Raw genomic sequence first — 22,507 nt, 5'->3', positions numbered from 1 at the left:
TCAAAGCGGCGCAGTAGGGGGCATTGTGTTTCTGATAAACACATCTCTTGTTACTACATATATTGACATAAAACAATACATATGTGTTTAGAATCTTTACAAACATTCACTGGCCAAGACCCATTTCTTTGAACAGCATTTAAGCATCATTATGCCCCCTTATGAACTTGAACAAGTAAAGTTAAAGTTTGTATGTTAGTTTAAATTTAGGTTAAAGTTTGCATGCAACAAGTTGATAACTCTACTGCAGAATATTCTATTGAAACTTCACACATGTTTTTATGATCCTAATGCGAGGTCACAGGCCAAGGCCGCTAAATTTGACTTGCAATTTAGCAGAATTATGCCCCTTATTCTTTTGACACTTAGGATATTCTCTCATCTCTAGCTGACCTGCAAGTCTAGCATGGGGTCACACTTTGGGCCTGTTGGGTCAAGGTCAATGTTGCTAAAATAGAATAAAAGTTCACGTTCAATAATCTAGGTAAATGTTGCTAAAATAGAATAAATGGTCACGCTCAATAATCTAGGTCAATGTTGCTAACATAGAATAAAAGGTCACGCTCAATAATCTAAGTCAATGTTGCTAAAATAGAATAAAAGGTCACGCTCAATAATCTAGGTCATTGTTGCTAAAATAGAATAAAAGGTCACGCTCAATAATCTAGGTCAATGTTGCTAAAATAGAATAAAAGGTCACGCTCAATAATCTAGGTCAATGTTGCTAAAATAGAATAAAAGTTCATGCTCAATAATCTAGGTAAATGTTGCTAAAATAGAATAAAAGTTCACGCTCAATAATCTAGGTCAATGTTGCTAAAATAGAATAAAAGGTCACGCTCAATAATCTAGGTCAATGTTGCTAAAATAGAATAAAAGGTCACGCTCAATAATCTAGGTCAATGTTGCTAAAATAAAATAAAAGGTCAAGCTCAATAATCTAGGTCAATGTTGCTAAAATAGAATAAAAGGTCACGCTCAATAACTTTTGTAAGGATGGAGATATATTGCTGACATTGTTTGTGTAAATTTAGGTTACAGGCTGATCAAGAGAGGGATTGCACTTGGGGTCAAGGCCACTGTTATTTAAAATAGGGAAAGAGTTTCCAAGAATAACGTTAGTTCTGATGGAGGTATTATGCTGTTAGAATTGGCATATACAGGTTAGATGCAGACCATTCTGTCAGAGTAAATTAAAGGAAACTTAATTAATAATTAAAATTGGTAAAAAATTGAAATTCAGTTTCTTAGAATGGTAAAATTTCTTGTTTTAATTTATAAATTGTCAGCTTTAAGTTAACCTATTCTTCATCCCTATTACTGATATTCAACAGCTAATATGTCTTTGTAGTCATTGTATCAAATAACTGACATACAATTTAAATTATTCTATCAAAGTTGAAGAATATTTGAGCATGTTGTCTTGAAACAGCTCTTGTATCTTTTGTATTCTTCTAACTTGTTTTGTGCTGTTTTATCTATTGTACTCTTCTTACTTGATGTTTGTTTTAAGAGGCCCATTAAAACATGGGGTCATATTATGGGAATACTTGCAGAGAGATAGGAAGTGCCCATGAGAACAATATCAGTTCATATACTTGAACATTTAAAACGGATCATCATAAAACTTGGTTATAATGTATTTGGGCTTATAACCTTAGCCAAGTTTGATAACCAACCATATTGCATGATGCAAATCAGAAATTTTGCCATTTGTTAATACAAATTTACCAAATTAAACTGTCCACCTTTAAGCTCAGCTAGATTAAATTATATCATCATCAAATGTGGCCACTATGTTTGTGGGCATTGAATCTCAGCGTGAAGCACTTCTGCATTATATCCCTTGAATATTTTTGTATTCAAATTCGAACAAATTAATGTTGTTTGCTCCTTTACTCAAATACCTGTAAGTTTATATTATATTCATAACTTGATCAAGGTAAATCAGACCTTTAAAGGGGCATATTTTGTGCAAAGCTTAAGATCTTTTTTGCATTTTTCAACACTTGTTGTGTTCTGCTTTGTGTTTTGTCTTATTTTCAAGTTTTTTTTGTACACTTCTCATTGGTTATGTTCTGTTTTATCATATTTATTTTATTACTCTATGTTTCATAGTGTCATCATCACATGTTCTGTAGTCACCACTTTGTGTTTGATGAGAAGGTTCCCATTTTACTATCATAGAGGTTCAAATGTTCACTATAAACTGTTATTACGTCCTGTATAACACTCAGTTGCCTTGCAGGCTGGGTAGAACTAGTTTCAATAACAGATAGGTACTACTAATAGTGCATTATGGGCCTGATGCATGGGTTGCTAGGTTACACTTGCTGTATGTGCATAGCTTGAAACATGAATGATGGTGTCAATCTCTTAATTGCCTTATAAAAGGAAACAAAGTTGTTTATTGAAACTGTACTTTTTTAGCTAAATATCCTGTTAAAACATTTCAATAATGGAATGTGTTTCTTGTTTTAAAGAACTATATTATTAATGTTTATCTAGGTCATTCCTTGAAAATGTAGTAAAAACAAGTGAAGATTTGGTAATCTTTATTGGCAATGGGTAATAAGCTTCCTATGCCAAAAATAATTTCAGAAAATAACAACAACAATACAATGTTTCACACTCTTTATCAATACATGTTTACATGACATGTGAAACTCTTGTATCAACATTAGCATTTCTTTATCAGTTGAACTTGATTCTCACTCAATTAATGATGAATTTGTGTTCATGTACCTGGGGCTGGGAGAAATAACCGTTCTTAGGTTACTCTTGCTATAAGCTGACAATAAGTCCAACTTTAAATAGAATGCTCCTATATGAAAACCAAGACCTGACATACAGCAATTGGTTACTATTCTGTGTTGCAGTTGACTGTGGCAGCAACTCTGATTCAGGTCCCAACTCCCCACCCACTGGTGTCCACCCAGCATTGTCCAATGGAAACAGCTTGAAAGATCAGGTAAGCTACAAAACACTGTATAATCGGCTCTAGATCAGAGCCTGTATTCCGCTGCCCAAGATCAGGGACTGTATTCTGCTCTCCAAAACTGGTTTTAGTTGCCCTGGAACCCTGCTATCTACCGCCCCTCCTTGATAGGGAATAGTGGCTGCAGTATTGCACTCAGGGCCCCCACACTACTTTGGGGGAAGGGGTCAGCAGCCCTTAGGAGGGGGAATTTTCGCGGCGTTTCCCTTTTTGGGGGATTTTTTTACTCACTCTCTCATAATTACATTTGTACATGTTTGCACTATATTAATTGCATTTTTCATAATAAAGTATGTTTGAAAGATTAAATTGAAATAGAATTGAGATATAATAATCATGAGACACATCTTTCTATTAAAAAAAAAAAAAAATATATAATTTTTTTTTATTTTGTTTAGGGGGAATTTTTCCCCCAAAAAGGGGAAAAAAGTATACTTTTCAGGTGGGGGACTGCCGCCGAAATTCGGCGACAGATTTGATAGATTGAGGGCCCTGGCACTACCAAAAGCATGCTCTAATTCTGCATATTCCAACTTCCAATGGGAGAGGCACGTATTAGCTTTTTGAAGTGTGAGGGTCAACATGCCACTCTCAAAAAGTAGGGCAGATATCCAGGAGGAGGGCTAGTATCTCAAAAAGTAGGGCAGATATCCAGGAGGAGGGCTAGTATTCTACTCCCTTAGAGATTATATGCTAGGTATCAATGATGCTCATGTTGTAAACCAATCATTCCAAATTAGGATTGATGTACGTCACATATCAAGTCAGATGATTGATGTACGTCACATATCAAGTCAGATTGAGCATTAAATCATAAATGAAATTAGTGCAATGGAGTCTTGTAAACACATAAACATACTTTTAAGATGTTTTTTAAAGCTGTTTTAATAGGTTTGTTGATAAATCCTATAGGGATTGTGCAAATGCGTGGAAACCTAATCCTATAATTATTCTCCAATTGTTTGGAATGTCAGAATCTTATTGAAACTAATTAATTTAAATGTTAGTCTCATAGACATTGTTAGTTGGTTTCAGTTTGAATCAGAATGTTTGCACAATCAGTGGAGCTTGTAGAAAACTGAAGTCAGCAGCAAAACTTTTTCCATTTAAAGAACACCATGGTCTACCTTTTGTTACTATAGCACTAATTGATGTGGAGGTAATTGCAGTAGTAATGGTATTTAATCATGCAGCTCAATATTTGAAAAGAGAAATAATTAGCTTCCAGGAAGTAGGGCCTACCTGATTGGTTCTGAATTGCTCCATTAAAGCATCAGAAGGAATATATGGATTCAGACTTGTTGTGGTATTTTTGTGAGGGGGAGGTGGGTGTGTGTGTGTGTGGGGGGGGGGGGGGGGTTGGCTTATGTCTAGCTTATTATAGAATTAATACATGGATGAAGGCAAATGGAAAAGCAGTCACAGAAAACACATTGATTAGCATGTGGATGGACTGCTTGAAAGTACATTGTGGACCGCAGAGTGCCTGAGCTCTTTCAGTGCTGGAACCGAATTTTGAAGGCCTTTGCAAACAGTTTGTATCCAGATGAGACGCCACAGAACATGGCGTCTCATCAGGATCCAAACTGTTTGCTATTCTTATAGTATTTTTTGAAAAAAATGAAGAAAATGCTTATTTTAGAAATTCAGCAGACGACATTTTAGCAGACGACAAATTTCCCAGCATGCAAATGGTAAGTGTACTCAGTGCAGAACCTTGTTTCAAAGAACTTCAACAGGAAGATATCAGCGCGTTTTAAAAAAGCATCCCTTTATGTATGTCTTTGGATGGTACATGGATAATACCTTGGTTTGATTGCATTAAAATGTTCTAAATTGGTAAAAAAGCACTAAGAAATTCTCACTTAATTTGATTGTTAAACTTTTTAAATCTGAAGTAATAGGTTGATAATTAAAGCTAGACTTTTCATTTCTTTCTTTGCTGATCATTTATCACCATTAATTTGCGGTGTAAAAATTTGATATAATTTTTGATTCCAGACATATTTGTTTTGTCTTGAATTTGTGTTAAGTCAATTTTGAACAAAATGTGTTTCACCATTCATTTATGTGCAATATCCTCAGAATGGAAACAAGATTATTGACAGCTTGTTTATTGCAGTTTACATGTGTTATGGTTCTCAACTAGGCTCCTTCTTGACAGAGCTCATTTTTGTACCGCAATAAATCCATCAATTTTGTACATTTCTACTAGTATGTAAACCGCCATGAATAATGTGTAGGTAATGACAAATTGTTGAATCAGTAAGTATTTATTAATATTTGAAGCTTCATAAATTGATGCAATGGCAGTGGCGAAAAGAGTGCAAACATTAGGCCTCCACAAAAAAGGAAGATTTTTTTTTTAAGTACAAAATATTGGTGTACTATCAAAAACAGCAAACTCAAGCAACTCGTAACTAAAAGTACATAATTGAACATTTTTGAAGACAGCAGTTGCAATGGAAAGCAGTTTGTGCTATATTTAGCACTAATTTTCTTGCATTTCTGAATGTGAATAGCTGACTATCCTTACTGCAAATATATCACACTTCATCAGATCTTCAACAAACGTGATAAAATGGTTCCATCTCAGAAATTAAAAAATACGTAAACAACTTTTCCTTGTAATGTGTAAACCAGAATTAAAGAAATTCCTTGGAATGAGTTCGCTTCTCAACAGTAAACATCCTGATGTTATTTCGAGATTTTCTGACATTAAAAAAACATCAAAACAAGATGATTTATCACCAATGCATAACAACCTAAAGTGAATTTTCTAGTTATTTCTAACATCCAAGACGATTTAAGGGGATTTATAGACAACTGCGACCTTGAGCGGATGTTTGTGAGTTCAAACCCGGCTGAATATTGCCATATATAGTAACTGTGGCTATATTTATCAGCAGAATCAAAGGGTCATAGCAGAGATGGTGTATTAAGACTGATTTAATAGGGTTTATGCATGCAATCAGGAAGATATTTTTGTTGGGGAGTATATTTGTGAATATTGATCATAATAGTTTGATCATGCAAATGTATGATGGTGAGAACTGCAGGAGAAACTTGTGAAGTTATGAAAGAGGCTTAATTCTGAATGAAAATAGAACTTACATGCTGTACAAGCCACGTCATGAGAAATAATATACAATATGCAAAACAAAAAAACAGGAAAACAATGAGTTTTTTTGGTTGGGTTGTTACTTATATTTCCTAATTAACCATGCTAGTTTTAAGTGCAGTTAGAGGGATTGTTGCACCTAAACCTGCTTTCACAAACTAAAATAAGTCATGTTGTAACAGAAAATAATGTTGTAGTTTTTTCAATATTTCTTATAATATTACAAAGGTTTATTATGTGACCAGTTACTATATTAAAATAAAAAAACTACCGTAATTAATTTGGTGAAAAAGGGTCTTATTGCATATTCAGCTAGCATAGCATCCAACCAGCCTGCGCATTTTTTCAAAGTCTGATCAGGGGCTTTAATGTTTGTTGTAAAGTCAGGCAATATTTAACCATCTCCTGAACAGTCATGGTACTGGTAGCTCCTTAACACACCTATGGGCATTTTGATCTGGAGCTCTGTTGATCACACATGGCATAAGACCATTTTTTTGCTCGAAGCGGTTCATTTAGTATGAATAATATGCTAAAACATGCTGTCAATGCAGTATGTATTGCAAAAACATGGAAGGTTCTTTCATCACAGGTGTGATTTCTAACGTTACAGCTCAAATCTTTTGCTAAAAGGCAATCTAGTTTTACACATAGATGGTAAGTTTCTTGTTTCTTTTTATGAAAAAAAAGGTAAAAAAGTGCCTCAAAGGGTGGGGGAGTATAGTATTTTCCTCGCCTGAGCTGGCTCCATCCAAAATCACAACCCAGTCAGACAAGGGAAGCAAGTTTGTTCATGCCAGGTTTTGATTTTCAGGACACGCACATTCATCCGATGCTGTACAGCATGGGGTACACGGCTCTTGACCTCTACACGTCTCCCTCCATGCCCAACATATCCATAGGCCTCCCACCCAACATGGTGAGTTTCAGATATAATATGCCTGGTAGTGGAATTCAGGGTTTTACATTCATATCAAATTTTAGGGGTCCCTCAGGACTCTACTTAATAATTTTCAGGGGTCCTGTCAATAAAAATGGAGGTCCTAATATATATGCTGGCTGTGTCCAAGTCAATTAGTTAAAAGTATAGTAATTTATTATTTACGTAAATCATAGCCGAGATTTAACACACACCAATACAATTAAAGATTGTATTTGTTTTTATAGGTTAATCTTGCTTGCGAGATAAAAATATATCGTTACCTCAGTAAGCTTTACTTTCAAAGCGACAAAAATAGCTAACATTTATGCAATTTAATCTCAAATCAGGACTTTGCAACTAGCAACAGCAGGTGCGCGATAACAATGTTGGTCGATAAAACAACAAGCGAGACAACTCATACATCCTAGAAAATAACGAACTGCAGTTGTCTTTCAGAGTTTCTTGTTGATATATCACGAGAACCAAAACATCAAAATTATTGTGCGTCCCATGGGACGCAAATTATGAAATATGATGGGTCCTGACTGGCATTTTATGCGTATATGACGCAGAATATCCCGTCCCGTAAAACCCTGGGAATTATATTTAAAAAATAAGGGTATGGCCAGTAGCCTTGCGGCATTATGCAGGAAGTTTCTGGTCATTTACTTTAGTTTGAATCGACCAATCTTTGTGAAACTGTGGAAAAAAGCAAGCATACCAAGAGACCTAGCTTCGGATTGTATTGGCATGTCAGGTCAAGGACATTGTCACTTTTTATGCCCCCCTTCGAAGAAGAGGGGGTATATTGTTTTGCACATGTCGGTCCGTCAGTCCGTATGTCCGTCCGTCCAACAGATGGTTTCCGGATGATAACTCAAGAATGCTGAGGCCTAGAATCATGAAACTTCATAGGTACATTGATCATGACTGGCAGATGACCCCTATTGATTTTCAAGTCACTAGGTCAAAGGTCCAGGTCACAGTGACTGGAAACAGTTAAATGGTTTCCGGATGATAACTCAAGAATGCTTACACCTAGGATCATGAAACTTCATAGGTACATTGTTCATGACTGGCAGATGACCCCTATTGACTTTCAGGTCACTAGGTCAAAGGTCAAGGTCACAGTGACAAAAATCGTATTCACACAAAGGCTGCCACTACAACTGACAGCCCATATTGGGGGCATGCATGTTTTACAAACAGCCCTTGTACTTAAAAGAGAAAGATATTCTGCTCATGAACTTTGAATGGAGTTTTAACACTGAAATATGTGTAGGTAACCAGTATAATCCGGGTATGCAATCACGTCAAGGTCAGGGTCACTGTTACAGTACACTCCACGCGTTTTCCCCAAATAACGCGCTCCCTCCGCGTTTTTTTTTCTGCTAGCGAGTGTTCACGCCGCGTTGGAAGAGGGAGGTGAACTCGATAAAACGCTCGGCGTTACGCCGCGTTCGCTAATTCCCGCGGCGTGTATTACTTTAGGCTAGTCGGTAAATGCAGACACTTTCCGTTCTTATCAGTGACCGCCGCGCAACGCCGCGTTAGCAGTGTGCTACTGGGCATGCCAAAAAATAAAAACATTGTTATAATAAATTGTTTAAATACTGTGGTACATGTATAAAAAAGATAATTGTATAGAAAATTAATACGTATAAAAATTATGTTTTTTAATTCACAGGTACGTCTACAATATGAATTAGTCTAATATAATACATTTGACAAATTAATATTTAAATCATAACACATATGACACAAGAATAATGTTCCGTAAAATTTCCAAATGAGAATAATAATTAGTAATCCGAAACTCACTACGATTTTTAATTGTTAACACGACGTTTTCAAATGCTTCCAATATACAGTCATCATGTATATATTTCCCGACAAAAGCGCGCGAAAATTATGCTGCAATGTACAAGGTCAAGGTACAATGTATACTCCTGCAAAGCGTGCGTGTATTGATTTTTTTTATACAAACTTTGTAGCGCAGAGAACATTGAATTTTGTTGATTTCGGTTAAAAGTTTCTTTGGTATTTATTAACGAAATTATATCGCGAATAAGTTGATATTTCCTCTAAAATAATTTCAAATCGAACACGCCGAATCTTTATCGTTACGGTATTTTAGTAGAGTAATTATTTTAACACTAATTGTACTGTAAACTGAATGAAGAAGACATCTGGGCGGAACTGGATTTTAAGTGTTTGACGTTATGAAAACACGCAAAGCTTGTCTACTGACCAATTGTGTAGACTGCTGTCTGCGGTGTTTTGACAAAAGGGATTAACATGTGTGAATGTCACTCTGCCGATTTGGTCCATAATTACTGGTAAACATTGTTTAGAATGTCGACGCAACAAGAATACAACTGTGAATATTAAATGCAATTATCAAGTCAATAGTAACCACCTTTTAGCAATCAATGGAATAACCTACAAACAAAGAGAAAATCAATGCATTAGCGAGCAGAGAATTGACTTTGTTCCGACAATTAAAACCATTCCTTATGCATTCGTTGAACGTGTTCACTTGAGTAAGTTATGCCTTTAGACAGGAAGCGGCTTTTATTTGATTACGTCAAACTGTCAATTCACACAGATTTGCGAGATTTTTAGGGTCCTTGGTCATTTGTATACATGTTCAGTATAGAAAATCACCTGCTAACATGAAAACTTTGGATTAAATTATCAAAATAAAAACAATGTTGCAAACTGTGTTTATATTAATTGGTAAGTATTAGTTAAAAGACGACGTTTTGTGTGTCGAAAATCAACGAGTTTTCTATACAACAACAACTACTTCTACAACCACGTCGGGAATGATCTATCTTGGTTGTTTTTTTTAATTGTAAATATTATACTACATGTACATGTATGTACTTGTAATAAATGTAATTTTATTTGAAAATCAGGAAGTCAAACAAAATTAAATTGATCGTTATCTCGTAAAAGGCGGAGTTTCCCCCGCGTTGCCAACGCCGAGGGCCGCCGCGTCGGCTTATCAGTTTTGCCGATCGTTAACCGCCGCGTCCAAAATCATGCAAACGCCGCGTATAGCGGGATTTTCTTAATCTCCCTCAAGGTCGAAACCCGCGGAGTATGGAGGGAAATTGGGGAAAACGCGTGGAGTGTACTGTACTTGAAAATGGAAAAATGTTCTATGGGGTTTTACTTTAGTTCAGTCAGAGGAATTATATTGAAATTGTATCTGTTTGTGGTTTACCGGTATGTGCTGACCTAGCATCAGAGATCATTAGGGACTGGTCTGGTAAAGGTCTAGGTCACTGTTGCTAAAAATAAATAAAAAGGTTTTCTGAGTTTTTTTAATGGTGATTTGTGGTAAGATGTATGCCTACTTGAAGCTTATTACTCTGTCTGGGACCAGTTGGGGCAAGATTAAGGTCACTATTTATAAAAATAGAAAGACTGTTTCTGCTAAACATTATAATTGGTCTTGCTAGCTCAGTTGGTAGAGCGCTTGATTACAAAACCCAATTATTTGTAAAAACATCAGTATATGTGACTGGATATGTAATTGTAGCACTATGATGAACTAATAAATACATTGTGCTGATTCCATGCATGAAAGGTAACACTATTATGTACTAGGTACGCATACTGATTGTAGGGAGGGAACAGTCATTCAAGCTACCAGGAGGCAGAGTTGCGGGCCCTGACAGCCCATCATCACATGGGGCTGCCCCTGACAGGCATGCCCGGGCCAGGCGGGTTGCCGGGATACCATCACCCAGGGATGCCAGGTATGCTTGATCATATGATCATCTTGTAACCCTTTACTTCTCAGAAGAAAACAGAAAATGGCTTTATGCAACCAGCATTAAATCAGAACAGCCTGCGAGTGACTCGCATTATGTCCTGCATTTCGTTTTCAGGAGGGTTTTTTTACGCAATGTGTCAGATATTGAGCTGATTTTTGGTATGTGATTACCTACATGACTTAAAGATGAAGTGTGAGCTGTGTTCTGGCCCATTGATTTTCCAGGAAGATATTGGCATTGGCATTGAACATGTATAAGTGAGCCTAGCTCTGTGAAATGGGGTCTTAATGCATGTGTGTCGAGTGTTGTCCCAGATTTGCCTCACAGAGGCTCAAATATAATAAAATATAAAATTATATAAGTATAACCAATCTCCAAGGAATGATGGACAGAGATTAAAGTTAAGAAATGCTTTGTTCGTAACCTGTCTCCCCAAAGTGATGGATAGTGACTGAATATATAAATAAATAAAATAAGATATAAGCAAGGTGATGCAATGTTTGTTGCCTGTATCCCCGTAGTGATGGACGGAGACTACCCATCGCCCACGGAAGGCTCCCAGCGTGTGAGCAGCTACATGTTGAATGCCATAGAGGAGCGGGGCCGTATGGCCGCCAATAAGCCCTCGCCCCTAGTTGGGCCTCCCTACCCTCACCTGTCCACTTCCCCCTCTGGCGAGACACACCAGGCTCGCCTTACCAAGTAAGATCTTTCAATTTATAAAAAGAGAACACTTTGCTCTTAAGTTATAGAGAATACTACTGTTAAATCATTTATTTTGTGTGTGTTTTTGCTCAAGGACTCGCATGGAGATATAAACTCATGTATATCTGATTTTAGAGAAAAAAAGGAGGAATTGTGTTTTCCATCATTTTCCGCATTAAATGAGTGGATTGATTTATCCATGAAATCCAGAAAATTAGTGTCCCTAATATTATGATGATTTTACAAAATTTGTTGAATCAAGATCCTGTTGATTATGCTTGCTAAAAAAAATGTTGGTTGTGTATATTATATGCATTATAGAATATTATAATTGCAATATCATATTAAATTACTGTCAAATATATTTATGACACATGATCTACAATTTAAGTAAAAAAGTAGTTTGAATTTATAAATAGCAGCTACTTTCCAGTATAAACATGATCTTAAAACAGAAGCTGTCAACTTTTGACTTTCAATGGCATAAATCATGGACTAAGCTCAAAATTTGTCAAGCACTAACAGACTGGTTGATGTTATCTGTTGCCATGGTTTCAGACATCGCCCTCTACGTCACAGCCAGTCTGCCCCACTACCATTCATAACACAGAGCATGTTGCTACAGCAGCACCGCAATGCCGTGGTCGCTGGGCCAGGGATAGAACAAGACCCAGAACAGGTGGGCTGCGGCTTAATTGTGGAAATGACTTGCTTTCTTCTAAACTTAAATACAGAAAACTGGGCTTAATGCACCTGCCTAAAGTGTCGCCCTGTTTTTTTGTTGGATTACATTGATACTTAATGTAAATAATAAAATACGTACATACAACATCTTAAAGATGTTGGCAAACGGAAATTAATGAAAGAATTTCTGTATTACGAAAGCCCACAAAGTAGAGACCTCATGTCCCTATATTTCATGTCTTGTGTGTTCAGTTTATACTTTGGCTGTCTTTTGTTTTTACACAATTATGTTTGAGGACCGGTGTTTTTAGATCATAATATCTGAATTATTCCAGTCTTGGACGTAACCCACTCGACCGTCGACCGAGTCGAGTGATTTTTTCGTCGGTTGAGTGAAAATTCTAAGCCGGTAGCTCGATCGGTCAAGTGCAATTTTTCGTGTCCAAACTCAGTAACATGTCCGAAATAGATTCATATAGACGCATATTCAAAACTGCATTTGTTATTTCTCTTGAGCAATCATTGATTAGACGGTTATTAAACAGTTTTGTAAGTCAACCTCTCGAGACGCTATAACTAGTATTATTACTGGGTGGAGAACTCGCAGCAATAAATTTGTTTTAATGTCTTTTCTGCAATATTTTGAGGGCGCAACGACGTACAAACATCATCTGGAAAATGACAATGAAGGTTGCAACATAAATTATGAACAGCCAATGAAATGAAAAATCCAACCTTTACGGAAAAATAATCGGTCATGGCTTCGTTTTGTATTGGGGACTTTGATTCTGAGCCAGCATTGCTGACTGGCTGGTAAGTGCATTTCATACGTAATGTACAAAAGCAACATGCAATTAAATATCATGCTCTAACTTACAAGTATAGATTTTAACAGATAAAATTAATCTGTCAAGGAACAAATTCTGACATTAAAAATTAAAATTCCAATTTGTTATCATACAGCATTTTAGATGCTGGTACAATCGGCGACAAAACAGATATGGCTTAGGCAATGGTACTACTGCTACAAATGTCGTTTTAGATAAAGAAGACTCAGAAGTTAGGGCAGAAATGTTAACTTATTCTATTTCTTACGCACAGCAGCACAGGTATTATTGCTAGTTTGACATTGCATTTACTTTTTTCAGATATTTGAGTGGAAAATTCATATCATGTTATAACTTGGTTTTTGTTTTCAGGCAGCCTTTAAGAGCATACCTGACATGTCAGACCTGGATGTCGGTGACTCAGACAATGATCATGATGGAATCGAGATGTCTGGAGACCTTGTGTTATTTTTTTTGTATGACATTAGCTGTGAATAAAACTGAATCAAGTGTTTACTTGTTTAATCTTTATTGTTCTATTTTTGTTTAATACAAACATAGTTACAAATGTAAAGAATGAGAACTTTTATTTCGGGCTAGTTGAAATTGATTCGGGTCCAAGCTGGTAGCCCGGCAGGGCTAGTGCCTAAAAAAATTAATGCCAAGACCGTTATTCTGGCAAGATCGTTATATTTGAACTCCATTGTGTTCAGATCATTATATTTGAACTCCATTGTGTTCAAATCATTATATTTAAACTCCATTTTGCTCAGAACATTATATTTGACCTCCATTGTGTTCAGATCATTATATTTGAACTCCATTGTGTTCAGATCATTATATTTGAACTCCAATGTGTTAAGATCATTACATTTGAACCCCATTGTGTTCAGATCATTATATTTGAATTATTGTGTTCAGATCATTATATTTGAATCATTGTGTTCAGATCATTATATTTGAACTCCATTGTGTTCAGATCATTATATTTGAACCCCATTGTGTTCAGAACATTATATTTTAACTCCATTGTGTTCAGAACATTATATTTGTACTCCGGCACTGTGTTCAGATAATTATACATGTTTATATGGTTGTATTGTGTGTTCAGATCCTGAAGGAGAAGTTCTTGGTGAAGCAGCATATCCGTCAGACTGTGTTACAGCGGACCAGCAGCAAGTCGCACATGGAGAACGTTGATGAGGAGACAGAGGCCAAACTGGCACAGGTAACACTCCACTATGTGAGTTACACATCACTCATGTATGAGGAGATTGAGGTCAAACTAGCTCAGGTAACACTCCACTATGTGGGTTACACATCAAGCATGTGTTTAGACACTTAAACATGGGGGGTTAAGGGTTAAACTATGATTTTGACGCTTTGTAAATTTAAAGTGTACAGCACTGATTCACTCCAGTTTGTGTTTCAATCTTTGCTAGAAGTGGAATTAATTTGTAAAATCCATGTTCACAAACAGTCTGGAAACTATGATTTTGATGCTTTGTTTTATTAGAAAGGGCGCAGAATTGATAAAATCCAGTTTGTGCCTCACTTGTTGGTAGGAGATGAAGGAAGCTCACGAGGCGGACGGGGGCAGCCTGGGGGTTGTCAAGGAGACGCAGATGGAGGAAGGTCACGAAGGGGTCAGCAAGAAACTGACCAGGCGTGAGAGTGACCACCTCCTGGCAGTGACCAAACCTCACAGGAAGAACCACAAACCCCTGACCAGGACCCAGTCCAGCCCCCTGGTGACCTTCTCCATGCCTCATAAGAACCAGGATGTAGGACCCATCAAATACAGGTTTACTACAGGTCAGTAGGTCATATGAAGCATATGAAGTCAATATCAGGTCAGTAGGTCATATGAAATCAATATACAGGTCAGAAGGTCATATGAAGCATATGAAGTCAATATACAAGTCAGTAGGTCATATGAAATCAATATACAGGTCAGAAGGTTATATGAAGTTAATATACAGGTCAGTAGGTCACATGAAGAATAAATACATGTCAGTAGGTCAAATGTAGACTAACAGTAAAGTAGGGTACACTGGATTCACCATGGACCAACTGTCACTTTCTTTGTGCCAAGAGAATTTTCTTTATAACAGGCATTCTTTTAGACTTTTGATGAAAGATTTTTTGTTATGATAGGAAGTTGTGCATGCGCAATTTGTAATGTTCCATGTGCCAAATTACAAAAGTAATGCCTATGTTGTTTCAACGGAGACTTTGTACATCAGCATGCTGCATATCACAACTTGCGGCGTCATGGGGTATTCTTCATCACAATGGTGACAAATTCTAGTTCTTGTCTACAATTATGTTTATTTAAATTTTGGATGTATAAGTAAATGAGTAGAAATAAAGGCTCGTGGCCATGTAAAAAAATTCATTAGCCTCGCTGTAAGAAAATGGGGCTTATTGCATGTGCATTAAGTATTCTCTTGACGACACTCTCTGCCTTAACTAAATTTTCGCTAAGCAGAGGCTTCCTTTAACCCATTTATGCCCAGTTGACTCTCCCATCCTTGTAAATTGGATCAATTTATTTCCAAAATTATTGATGTCTAGTATATTTATTTCTATATTTAGAATATTTCGTACAGAAATTCCTGTAAGCATACAGCGCAGACCCTGATGAGACGCCGCATCATTTGGTGTCTCATCTGGGTCTACGCTGTTTGCCAAGGCCTTTTTTTCTAGACACTAAGCATAAATGGGTTAAACAAAAAATGCCATTAAAGCGGAAAGTGTTGTCCCAGATTACTAAAATACTGGTGTCTACATTTTCAGCAATAGCGTATGACCCTGCCATGCAGAAGCACCAGTGTACGTGCGGCCGGGACCTGGCCCACCCAGAGAATGCTAACAGAATACTCAGTATATGGAAACGATTGAAGGAGACTAATCTGATCTCAAACTGTGAGGTATGGGATAGGTGAAGGATACTTTGAACCCTTGTCCACATAGAAGCAAAGTGAAAATGGCTTTTGCAAGCAGCATAAAACCAGAACAGCCTGTGAGTAACTCGCAGTCTGTTCAGGTTTTAGGCTGTTTGCTGCTCATTAGTAACTAAGGGTTGGAAATGAAGCTTTTAAAACTTGAATTTAGTTAAGAAAAGTCTTTATTAAATGTAACTTTCTAAGGGACTACAAATGCGTCAAAAAACATATCTAAGTGGTAAAGGGTTAAAGTGTTGTATGTGCCCTTAAGAAATAGGCACTTCAATAAGGCTTATATTAAATTGAACTTTCTGGTGAAATTTTGAACGATTGAAATTCTTGTTGACAAAAAGTATATACATCATATTCAAAAGGTCAATTTAAAAGGTCAAAATATTTTAGTGTTAAAGCATATAGAAGTTTTACACTAAGGTTCTTCCGTGATTATGTGCAATTGTTAGGATAGCTTGCACTAAATAGCTTAGGTTTATTGTTGATGGTGCTAGACTAAGATGTCAACGTCAGAGTCTGGTAATGTCGTGAACGTTGACACTGTATTATATGCAATATATAAGCCATTTTTGGTTGTACAAAAAAGACAAAATGTTTTATTAAATGGTTTGATCCTTTTGTTCACAAAAAGGAATTCAACTAAAAGCAATCATGCCTGAAATTTTCTGTAACACTGTAAAAAGCTTTTTCCACTATTGTTGTAGTGCTAATTTTCAAAAGAATCATTTGTCTCATACATATTAATTCATTTACTTTTTTGTTTCAATATAATAACCATTCTTAAAAATGTAAAAAGACCCATTAAACATACCGATATATTGATTGGTTCAGGATTGGCGTGTGTGATCTTCACAAAGGTGTTGTTGACAGTTTGACATTGTTGTGAACATTTCTCATAGACTTGTGATGTATGCGTTTTATAATGGATTCCATGTTATAATGGAGCAATATGCTATTTCAGTAAACAAATGTATCTTAAAGTGATAATCAGAATTGCGTAATATCAGTACAATTTAGTGGGGAAGCTGTCAGAATTTTCACAATTTGAAATTGTATGAACTCTGGTCTTAAGTTTAAGAAAATATTTGGTGGAAAAGCAAATGTTGAAAATGTTTGCTAGAAAAACAAGAGTAAGACTTAAAATAAACACCCAATATTTATTGGTAAATGCATAGGAAAATGGAATAGTATTGTTGGTGTTTTTATAATCTCCTTGACAAATAAGTTATAACAAAGGGAAACTTAGGTTTATCCTAAACAATGTTCTCATAAACCGTATGTTAATGATTCTATTATACTTTTGTTTACTTAAACTACAGTACCTTCAACTGATAATAGTATTGTTTGCTCAATATTAATTTAGTGGTTCTATTTGGGTCATGTTTATTCATTGTGGGGTGGTTTTTTTTCTGCTCATGACTCTTCGTTTGGGGGGGGGGGGTGTCATGTTTACTTCTGCTCATGACTTCTGCTCATGACAATTCATGTGGGGGGTCATGTTTACTTCTGCTCATGACATTTCATGAGGGAGGGGGGTCATGTTTTCTTCTGCTCATGACAATTCATTAGGGGGTGGGGGGTATCGGGTACAGTGTCTGTCTTGATGTGAACAAATTTGATAGGAATTAAGGAAGTGTTCCACTGTTTAATTTTATAAGAATTACTAACTTTCTGTATGCATGAAACAGTTTCTAATGTTTTAAAGTGTAAACTGAATTAATAAAATATAAAGTATATTCTAATTTTAACTAAGAAGTATTTTATTTTAAGTCTTATAGTCTTCTTGATATTAGATTTACAGTTTTAGTTTAATTAGTATATCTTTATAATTATCTACCAGTAAACATGCAATAATGTGTGACATATTGCAAATAGTTGTTGATAACATGAAGTTTAGGTTTTAATTGGAAAATTATGAAAAAAATATGTGGTTTGTACAGTCAGTCAGTTCTTATGAATAGGGAGAAGAACAGTATGTTACATTACTACATTGTATGGTATGATTATTTTTTATGCCCCCCTTCGAAAAAGAGGGGGTATATTGTTTTGCTCATGTCGGTCGGTAGGTCGGTCGGTCGGTCCGTCCGTCCACCAGGTGGTTGTCAGACGATAACTCAAGAACGCTTGGGCCTGGGATCATGAAACTTCATAGGTACATTGATCATGACTTGCAGATGACCCCTATTGATTTTGAGGTCACTAGGTCAAAGGTCAAGGTCACGAGGACCCGAAATAGTAAAATGGTTTCCGGATGATAACTCAAGAACGCATACGCCTAGGATCATGAAACTTCATGGGTAGATTGATCATGACTCGCAGATGACCCTTATTGATTTTGAGGTCACTAGGTCAAAGGTCAAGGTCACGGTGACCCGAAATAGTAAAATGATTTTCGGATGATAATTCAAGAACGCATATGCCTAGGATCATGAAACTTTATAGGTAGATTGATCATGACTCGCATATGACCCCTATTAATTTTCAGGTCACTAGGTCAAAGGTCAAGGTCACAGTGACCCGAAATAGTAAAATGATTTTCGGATGATATCTCAAGAACGCATATGCCTAGGATCATGAAACTTCATAGGTAGATTGATCATGACTCGCAGATGACCCCTATTGATTTTGATGTCACAAGGTCAAAGGTCAAGGTCACGGTGACCCGAAATAGTAAAATGATTTTCGGATGATAACTCAAGAACGCTTTTGCTTAGGATCATGACACTTCATAGGTACATTGATCGTGACTTGCAGATGACCGCTATTGATTTTCAGGTCACTAGGTCAAAGGTCAAGGTCACAGTGACAAAAGTCGTATTCACACAATGGCTGCCAGTACAACGGACAGCCCATATGGGGGACATGCATGTTTTACAAACAGCACTTGTTGTTAGTCAGACTTGCTTCAATTAATGATATACCTGATTTAGTCATATGTAATACTTTTCCAATCTGATCCTTTTGCAAATATGAAGTGTCAATTTAAAAGCTATTTTCTGTATATGCATCACTAATGGATTGTTTAGTGTGTTGTATTTTCACGAGTTTTGCCCTTATTTGAACTAGTATGAAATGACATACAGAACTTTTAATTGAAGTGTATTCCTGAATGTTTGTGACTCATTTACCCCTGCCTGATATCACAAGTTTCATGATGAACACTGGAGATAGAATGAATTATATAGTTTGTACCAAAGGCTGTACTCTTTGCACTTACGAGATGACCAACTGTCATTGACTTTTAGACCTATTGATGGATGATTAATGCATGTGTGTAAAGCTTAGACCTATTGATGGATGATTAATGCATGTCATGTGTGTAAAGTGATGGATGGTTAATGCATGTGTGTAAAGTTTAGACCTATTGATGGATGATTAATGCATGTGTGTAAAGTTTAGACCTATTGATGGATGATTAATGCATGTGTGAAAAGTTTAGACCTATTGATGGATGATTAATGCATGTGTGTAAAGTTTAGACCTATTGATGGATGATTAATGCATGTGTGTAAAGTTTAGACCTATTGATGGATGATAAATGCATGTGTGTTAAGTTAAGTCCATAGCCTGTGCAGACTGGCACTTTCTCCTAAAATGAATTTTTGCTAAGTAGAGACTTCCATTAAATGAAAAAGAACAATAAAAGAAAAAAGTGTCGTCCCTGATTAGCCCTTGAGGAATGCACAGGTTAAAATGGGACAACACTTTATGCACTGGTTAAAATGGGACAACACTTTATGCACTGGTTACACTGGGACAACACTTTATGCACATGTATTAGGAATGCACAGGTGAAAATGGGACAACACTTTATGCACATGTATAAGTAATGCACTGGTTAAAATGGGACAACACTTTATGCACATGTATTAGGAATGCACTGGTTAAAATGGGACAACACTTTATGCACATGTATTAGGAATGCACTGGTTAAAATGGGACAACACTTTATGCACATGTATAAGTAATGCACTGGTTAAAATGGGACAACACTTTATGCACATGTATTCGTTAAAATGGGACAACACTTTATGCATATGTATTAGCCCTTGAAGAGTGCACTGGTTAAAATGGGACAACACTTTATGCACATGTATTAGGAATGCACAGGTTAAAATGGGACAACACTTTATGCACATGTATAAGTAATGCACTGGTTAAATGGGACAACACTTTATGCACATGTATTCGTTAAAATGGGACAACACTTTATGCATATGTATTAGCCCTTGAAGAATGCACTGGTTAAAATGGGACAACACTTTATGCACATGTATTAGCCCTTGAAGAATGCACTGGTTAAAATGGGACAACACTTTATGCACATGTATTAAGCCCAGTTGTTCCAAAACGAGGTTCAACTATTCCCAACATAAAGGTATACCTGACATCCATCTGTTGTTAAAGAAGGTTTCCAACTATTCCCAACATAAAGGTATACCTGACATCCATCTGTTGTTACAGAAGGCTGCAAACTATTCCCAACATAAAGGTATACCTAACGTCCATCTGTTGTTAAAGAAGGTTTCCAACTATTCCCAACATAAAGATAAACCTAACATCCATCTGTTGTTAAAGGGGCCTTTTCACGCTTTGGAAAATTGACAAAATTGAAAAAAATTGTTGCAGATTCGCAAATGTTCCTTAAAAGTATGATATTTGTGAGGAAACAGTAATACTGAACATTTACCATGCTCTTAAATATCCATTATGTGCATCTTTTGACGATTTAAAAACCTGAAAATTATAAAGCGTTGCAATGCGAAATGATTGAAGAATTTGGAGAATTCTGTTGTTGTCGTTGTATTCTTTGATACTACTAGGATTGCATATATAATGTTAAAAATACAGTGAACATGTTATGAGAGGGGATGGTCTAGTGGATAGAGCGGTAGACTTTGCGCCATGGCTCCAGTGGTCAGTGGTTCGAGCTCCGTTAAGGGTTACTTTTTTAAAATTCTTTAATTGTATTCTTGTTTTTTACTGGAGATTTTAAAACCCAATGTTAACATTTATCAATATAAAGCATTTAATGACAAACTTCAATACACGCCAAAATCTGTGAAAAGGCCCTTTTAAAGGTTTCCAACTATTCCCAACATAAAGGTATACCTAACATCCATCTGCCGTTAAAGAAGCTCTGCTGAAGAAGGGCATTAAATGCGGAAAGTGTCGTCCCTGATTAGCCTGTGCAGACAGCACATGCATTAAGGTCAGGTGAAAGTTATACCTCATGCCCGTCTCATGTTACAGGAGCTGCGCTGTAGAAGGGCCACACTGGAGGAGATACAGTCATGCCACTCCGAGGTGTACACACTGTTCTACGCCACCAATCCCTTAGGAAGGCCGAGACTTGATCCCAAGACTTTTGGTAAGAAACAATTCAATAGTTCGGGAATTTTGTTCATTTAGATAATACATAACATTTTTTCTTGTGTGTGTATGTTTAGACGCTTGGTAGACAGACAAAATGGCTTATTTATAGACAGGTTAGAATTGTTTTTATGCCCCCCTTCGAAGAAGAGGGGGTATATTGCTTTGCTCATGTCGGTCTGTCGGTCGGTCTGTCGGTCCGTCCACCAGGTGGTTGTCAGATGATAACTCAAGAACGCTTGGGTCTAGGATCATGAAACTTCATAGGTACATTGATCATGACTCGCAGATGACCCCTATTGATTTTGAGGTCACTAGGTCAAAGGTCAAGGTCACGGTGACCCGAAATAGTAAAATGGTTGCCGGATGATAACTCAAGAACGCATACGCCTAGGATCATGAAACTTCATGGGTAGATTGATCATGACTCGCAGATGACCCCTATTGATTTTGAGGTCACTAGGTCAAAGGTCAAGGTCACGGTGACCCGAAATAGTAAAATTGTTTTCGGATGATAACTCAAGAAGGCATACGCCTAGGATCATGAAACTTCATAGGTAGATTGATCATGACTCGCAGATGACCCCTATTGATTTTGAGGTCACAAGGTCAAAGGTCAAGGTCACAGTGACCCGAAATAATAAAATGATTTTCGGATGATAACTCAAGAACGCTTTTGCCTAGGATCATGACACTTCATAGGTACATTGATTGTGACTCACAGATGACCCCTATTGATTTTCAGGTCACTAGGTCAAAGGTCAAGGTCACAGTGACAAAAAACGTATTCACACAATGGCTGCCACTACAACGGACAGCCCATATGGGGGGCATGCATGTTTTACAAACAGCCCTTGTTTTAGTCTTGCCTCAAAAAAGAGATAAAATTTAACAATATATTAATTGTGTGGAGAATTCATTAAATAATTATAGTTAACAGATGGAAGTATTCAGAGTCAAAACAAAGTGTCAGTTAAGAATTTGACTGAGGTTAAGTTTTCACATTTGGTAAAGAGCTTTAAAAAACATTTGAATGACACTTTTCAGCTTATTGGTCAATTATTAACCATTTAAATATTTCCTGTTTTCAATATGAATATGAGGCTATAAACCAATAAGTATATTTAAC

At 36.6% G+C, this 22,507-nt stretch overlaps 1 protein-coding gene across 5 annotated transcripts in view; it reads left to right on the top strand.

Moving 5' to 3' along the window:
* LOC127855111 (histone deacetylase 4-like) overlaps positions 1-22,507 on the top strand; it is a 183,587-nt gene that overhangs the window by 145,680 nt on the left and 15,400 nt on the right. For all 5 annotated transcript variants that reach the window (XR_008037353.1, XM_052390479.1, XM_052390480.1 and 2 more), the window contains 9 exons: positions 2,880-2,971; positions 6,934-7,038; positions 10,679-10,811; positions 11,351-11,531; positions 12,093-12,213; positions 14,157-14,273; positions 14,611-14,860; positions 15,845-15,978; positions 21,259-21,376. Coding sequence is in view for 4 of the 5 variants with exons in the window: in XM_052390479.1 (XP_052246439.1) it covers positions 2,880-2,971; positions 6,934-7,038; positions 10,679-10,811; positions 11,351-11,531; positions 12,093-12,213; positions 14,157-14,273; positions 14,611-14,860; positions 15,845-15,978; positions 21,259-21,376 (1,251 nt within the window). In the remaining variant the exon portion in view is untranslated. The remainder of the gene's footprint in view (positions 1-2,879; positions 2,972-6,933; positions 7,039-10,678; positions 10,812-11,350; positions 11,532-12,092; positions 12,214-14,156; positions 14,274-14,610; positions 14,861-15,844; positions 15,979-21,258; positions 21,377-22,507) is intronic.

The sequence above is a fragment of the Dreissena polymorpha genome, chromosome 13 (assembly GCF_020536995.1).
Source record: "Dreissena polymorpha isolate Duluth1 chromosome 13, UMN_Dpol_1.0, whole genome shotgun sequence".
NCBI classification, from domain to species: Eukaryota; Metazoa; Mollusca; class Bivalvia; order Myida; family Dreissenidae; genus Dreissena; species Dreissena polymorpha.
Note: the sequence above shows the minus strand (reverse complement) of the source record. Positions and strands in the feature narration are given on the sequence as shown.